The 6,000-nt window shown below is 40.7% G+C and overlaps 1 protein-coding gene across 1 annotated transcript in view; it reads right to left on the bottom strand.

Moving 5' to 3' along the window:
- Positions 1-359: 359 nt before the first annotated feature.
- Positions 360-6,000, bottom strand: part of PTCHD1 (patched domain containing 1) — a 61,214-nt gene continuing 55,573 nt past the window's right edge. Inside the window, exon 3 of the mRNA XM_003819570.4 lies at positions 360-4,841. Coding sequence (XP_003819618.1) covers positions 3,187-4,841 — 1,655 coding nt within the window. The 3' untranslated portion in view covers positions 360-3,186. The remainder of the gene's footprint in view (positions 4,842-6,000) is intronic.

Genomic DNA, 6,000 nt, shown 5'->3' with positions numbered 1-6,000 from the left:
CCCTGATACTGCTTGTTGAAATGTTGCTGTAGGCTAAACAATAATGCCCTATTTCAAGTATCATTTTCTTTCTTGCAAACACCACATTCCTTGTGAGTTGACATCTCCTTCTTCCACTAAATGAGAGATTATCACCCTTACCCTGACTTTTAAAAATTTTCCTTATGAATGGCCAAAAAAGTCCCAGTATCACAGTTTTTTAGTTGACCAGGAGCAATATTTTTGATGAGTGGAATATTTTCTTTGGTAAACAAACACCAAACACCAACTAAAAACCAACCAAGTAAGTTTCTTTGGTAAAGTGGACGTTAGTGTCTTGGTTGGAATTAATTGAAAGAAAAAAACACAGCTTCTTCAAGTGTTTGCAGGGATCAATTTTTCCCTCTTTATAGCAATTCAAAAAGTAAAACTTGATGAAGTAAAGACTTAGATTTTATGGGGATGTGTTTCTGAGTTACTTCTAAAGTGTCTTCTCCATAGCGGGGCTAAACCAATGCAGCAGAGCAATAATCAATAATCAGTATTAACAAATAAATAATAATTATCTAACAATAAATAATAAATCTTGGCATGCATAATCTCCCAATAGAAAAATTCATTTCACAGTCAGAATTCCATAAGCCTTCATTTCAAGTGCTGAAAAGAGAAGTTGACAAGTTTCAAAATGCCCTTCATTAAAAAATACAATATCCCAGGGTATAGAGAGACTCAATCAAGTTGGAAAACTATTATCTGTCATAAAACGAAGTTCCACAGGAAGTCATTCTGGTTGACCAAATTGAATGATTAAATTCTCAACAAAATCCATTTAATTGGTGTGTGTGTTGTGTCAGGTTTTGTGGAGTTGCTTTAAGCCGAGGTGCTCCACGTGGCTGACACTAAATCAATGACTGATTTAGAACACACTGTTCAGAAAATGATTTAGCAACACATGATTTAACAGTAAAACCAATCCCCTCTTCAGTTGTGTTTTATGAATAATAGCCTAGTTGCGGGTCCCTTGGAGAGAGAATTGATCGAAGATCTATTATGCAAACTTGCCCTTTTGTCAGGACTGTACTTGTCCTCAGATTAAAGCTTATTATCTTCTAGTTGAGTGTATAACACGTTGGTATTATCACTTAGTGTGTCTGCAGAGAAGACTGAACGACTGTGTAATGCATTAGCTATAATCCCCTGCACATGTATTTAGAACTGTATGGACAACAGTACGTGAAATAGAAAGCACAGGTTTGCACTTGGTGTGGTTACATCTGAATTATTTGGCCTTTTGGAAAGACAATGGCAAACCTAAACCTCAAACATTTTAATTCCAGACACTAAAAAAATGTCTGCCCTGTGGCCAACGAAGTCCTATGTTCCTACTTTGGAAATGCATTTTGAGAGGAGTAATAGCCATCTTATGAGAATACTGAAAATTGGCCTGCCCTGTCTTAGATACTATGCTGAAATGATGAAAACCCTTTAGTGGTGTGACCTGAGTGAGTCACTTTATTCTCCTAGGTCTCAGTTTCCTCCTCTGCAGAAGATAGGTAAGCTGCACAGTATGTCTGCTAAGGTTCAGAAAGGTAAGATGCTTTTGGGAAATGCTTACCACTACAGATGTCTAAGGAAGCTACATCTCTAAAAGGGAAAAATACTGTAGATATTTGCTTCAAATGTAACCAGGTTTTAGCTTCATTTTTACAAATTTAAAGAAATGCAGGGGCCTGGGCAACATATACAGCCTTTTTAGATCTAAACCATTTCTGTTTAGATCTATGAACCATTCTTCTGTAGAAACTGGAAGTCAAGAGTATAAATATCTAGGCTTGTTAATTTACAGAAGGGCCTTGCTATGATGACGTAGAATGACATCAAAAAAGGTGTGGGGGGGACCAGCAAGGTGAGGTGCAGCCACTTTAGCAAGAGAATTGGACTGCCATCATTGATAGATTTGTATTAGTGAATACTTCTTCCAGTGTTTTCCATCTATCTCCCTTTTGGCCCTTTATCTCCCTGCACTTTTACAAAGCTTCTCAGTGTCAGGACTTAGACTTACCAAAGATCTTCTTCCCCTCTCTGTCTCTGAGCAGGTGTGTTTCACAGCGAAGGCAGACTGGCACTACAAGTTGGAAGCAACAGCAAATAACTATTTCAGTGTTCATTTTTTTCCCCGCAGTTTTGTGTGGGCAGATGTTTCTGGGTATGCCTGCAAAAAATGCATGTAGGGCCAACGCAAACAGCTGTACCAGCTGGCTATTTTGTTGTTGTTGTTAAAATGGAGACACTATATCTGGGTCCAAGTAGACACCTGCTTTTGCTCCATCATGCCAGGTATTTGGGTTTGGCCCTGTGGTTTTGGGTCCCTGGATCCTCCTGCCAAGAGCTGTAACTAATAAAGCAGACCCATTTGGTGACAAGTGACAAGCTCTTCCAAAGTAGAATCACACCAATTCTGCAGTGCTGGAGCTGTCATTGGTTTTAAGGTGTTTTAAGCAAACCAAACTATACAAATGTTAAAAGCATACCAATGCTGGAATATGATAATTTCATTCTAGACAACGAAACTGCTTCACCTGGGTGAATTTAGCGGTGAATCAATTTTAGTCCATGAGTGATGGCCACTCTACCACATATCAGTTTCCAAGGCTCTGGCTTGCTTTTGCTGGTCAAAACTTTCACAAGTATCTCCTTCAGTGTTAGGGAGCTAGGTGAGACAGCTAAAACCTCAAACCACAGACCATGACTGGAGCTACTGCTCTACAGAAGTTCTGGAAGCCGTATTGTTTGAACAATGCTTAAAGCTGTTTCTGCCTTGGCAGTTGACCTTTCAGTCAGTGGGTTTTGTCACAATGCCAGCAACATCTGCAGTTTGGATAAGGCAGGATCCTGCTTGTTAATAAGCTTTCTTCTACTTGATCTTAGTTTAAGAGACTATAGGTCTCCCAGGGTGTGTGTGTGTGTTTGTGTGTGTGTGTGTGTCTATGTGTGTGTGAATTCTCATAACAACTCTTTTGTTTTAAAGACTGAAAATATGCCATGCCCATTTCTCCCCACTGTCCTTTCCTTTTTTTTTTTTTTTTTTTTGGCAATGCCTGTTTCCTATCTTTAAAAAAGGGAACAACTTTGAATTTAATTGTTTCATTAACATAATCTCTTTGGTCTTGATAAGACCTCAGGTGAAAATATGCCAAGCAGACATCATCACACTGTTGTAATTTGGTCAACCACACGGGTACTATCGATATCTACCATTTCTACACACTCAATTTCCTCCCGGTTCTCAGGATTTTTCTTCTCTTTCCTTTTTTTCTTAGAGGGTGGCAGGAAAGTCAGTATCACAGGTAAAATGGCAAAGCAGTGAAAGAAGGTGACAAATGCTATTAAAAACAAGCACCTGAACAGTGTACAGGTCAGATTTGAAGGCACAGCTGCAAGAGGAATCAGACCAACAATATAGCAGAGGTAACTCTGTAAAATAGCTACCCCATGCACTTCCAGGGCATTTTTTACCCATTTAGTTCTTGTGAAATCCTTGCCCAGAACAAATGTGGATAACATGGGAGCACAATTGTCAATTGTGTAATTAATTCCATAAATTAAGCATAGCACAGAAATGCAGTCCAGTTCTACTTTCCATAATGTCATGAAACCTATCACTCCAAACTCCACGGACACAACTGTGAGAGTGATCCAGACGTTAATCAGTGAATCTGCCACCAGGAATGCCGAGAAGAAGAGCAGGAACAAAGCACTGATGCAGGAGTTGTGCAGGGGGGCTCCCAGAGAGGAGGCATATCGATCCATGTACACAAAGGACGGATTGAAGACGATGAACTTCACCTTGGAGGTGACAGAAAGTCTCCTCAGGGTTTCCAAGAGATCATAGAGTTCTTCTCTGTTTGTTTCCATGGTCTTGGCCACCAGAAACATTCTGGAGGCCACTACATCGACCTCATCGTTGTATTTTTTAGAGAAGATGATGTCCTCTTGAAAATGGGAAAATTGAGGGGCTTTCAGAAAGGAATTCCTCAACATGTCTGTGAAATTTTTCTTAGGCAAGCCAGTGGATACGTTGAGTTTCCGAAGGTAATTTAAATAGCTCTCAAACCAGGATATCCGCACAAACCCCTTGGTGTATTCTAGAACATCTTCTTGGACACTAGTGTTCCAGTATTCTATAGACTCATATATGTAAAACCCAATCACAGGACTGTAGTTGCTGAAGTACTTTTGCTGGGCAGTAGTGTACTCAATGGTTTGTGTCGCGGTTGCTACGATGTTACTAAGGTCTGACCCTTCACTGACCTGCAGATAGCCCATTAAGGCAAAGGAAATATAAATAAGGTAAAAGAGAACTACAAAAGGCTTGACATAGGTGTTGGTTATCCAGTCACAGTAATAGCGTTTGAGGAAACATACCAATAGGTGACTCTCGTAAGTGTTCGCTTCCTCGCCTTCAGCTGTGTCCTCACTGAATCTGGCCGTCAGGAGAAACCTGTACCATGCCGGCTTCTCCTGCAATGCCTCAGGCTTTGGGACTTTTCTACAGAAGATGCTATGCTGGTAATTGTTTTCTATGTAGCCAGTGAACACTAGGCTGGAACCATAAAACGAGAGTACATAGAGGTAGTTGAAGAAGATTGCAATACAGGAATTGCAGCAGAAAATCCTGGCTGCCTCAATGTTCGTGAAAGGGCTGGCCCCTATGCCAAAGGTGACCAGGTACATGGCAGTGGTGAGAGAAAAGGAGAGCATGGAGTCTGCATAGACTGCTGCAGTTCTCTCTTTAACGTGTTGGTCTTCTCTAGTTTTCCTCCAGGAGGATAACATTTCAAAAGTCCCATATAATCCATGACCTGAGGGGGCAGAAAAAGACCAGAGCAGAAGTTTAAAGAACTAACCTCTTAAGAGGCAAATCAACTTGATTATGAGGGAATACTGGGTCAAAGGAAACGTAATCAACCCTAGTGGTGACGGGTATGTAAATGCCAATGATTTCTCCTATGCGGAGATAGACCCATGTTTTTATGAATCGTAAATGTTAATGGATAATGAAAGGGCAGCTAGAGAAGCAAAGATCTTCATATTCCCTCTGGCTTAAGAAAGTTCTCTTCTTTGGAGTGTTCCACCAAACAAACAGCACTTAGATGAACTTTTGCCTATCGAAAGCTGAGTAGAGCCAGTCATGGTGGCTCATGCCTGTAATCCTAGCAACTTGGGAGACTGAGGAAGGAAGATGACTTAAGACCAGGAGTTTGATACCAGCCTGGGCAATGTAGTGAGACCTCATCTCTCAAAAAAAAAAAAAAAAAAAAAAAAAAAAAGAAAGAAAGAAAAAGAAAGAAAGAAAATGAAACAACTTAGCCAGGAATAGTGGCTCATATCTGTAGTCCCAGCTACTTGGGAGGCTAAGGCAGGTGGATCTCTTGAGCCTGGGAGTTGGAGGCTGCAGTGAGCCATGATTGTGCCACTGCACTCCAGCCTGGGCAACAGGGCAAGACCCTGACTCTAAAAAGAATAAAAGCTGATTAGACTTGTGCATATGTCTCTTGGGGATTTTTCCCATTAATAGCTTAGAGTTATTGGTGCAGTTTGGTTGGTGGAACGCTCCAGAGAAGATGTCTGGACACTCATCATTTTGCTTTTCGTCCCCACAAGTCTGGCTAGGGGTCAGTGCAGAGGAAGATAGTGGGCAGAGGGTTCTGAGATAATGTCCTGTCACCTCATTTAAAATTGGCCAACTGGAGGGTTTTAGTGATAAAGAGGCAGTGTATTTCATTTGAGTCTTGACAGGAAACTAAATCACAGCCCCCTCTGTTTTCCCTCCCCAAATATCAGGGCAGGAAGCAATAAATCTTAGAAAGAGGGAAGCAAAATAAGTAGGAGTGAAGAAGTTTCAGTGAAGAAAATATAGAAAAAATAAGATAAATATGAACTCTCCTGGTTATTGATAAAAATTAGGATTCAGGTTGAAGGTTTATGACTTGCAATTTGTCTTCAGGGATCTGTTTGACC

The sequence above is a fragment of the Pan paniscus genome, chromosome X (genome assembly GCF_029289425.2).
Source record: "Pan paniscus chromosome X, NHGRI_mPanPan1-v2.0_pri, whole genome shotgun sequence".
Taxonomy (NCBI): domain Eukaryota; kingdom Metazoa; phylum Chordata; class Mammalia; order Primates; family Hominidae; genus Pan; species Pan paniscus.
The sequence above is the reverse complement of the archived record's forward strand: the minus strand, read 5'-3'. Positions and strand labels throughout refer to the sequence as shown.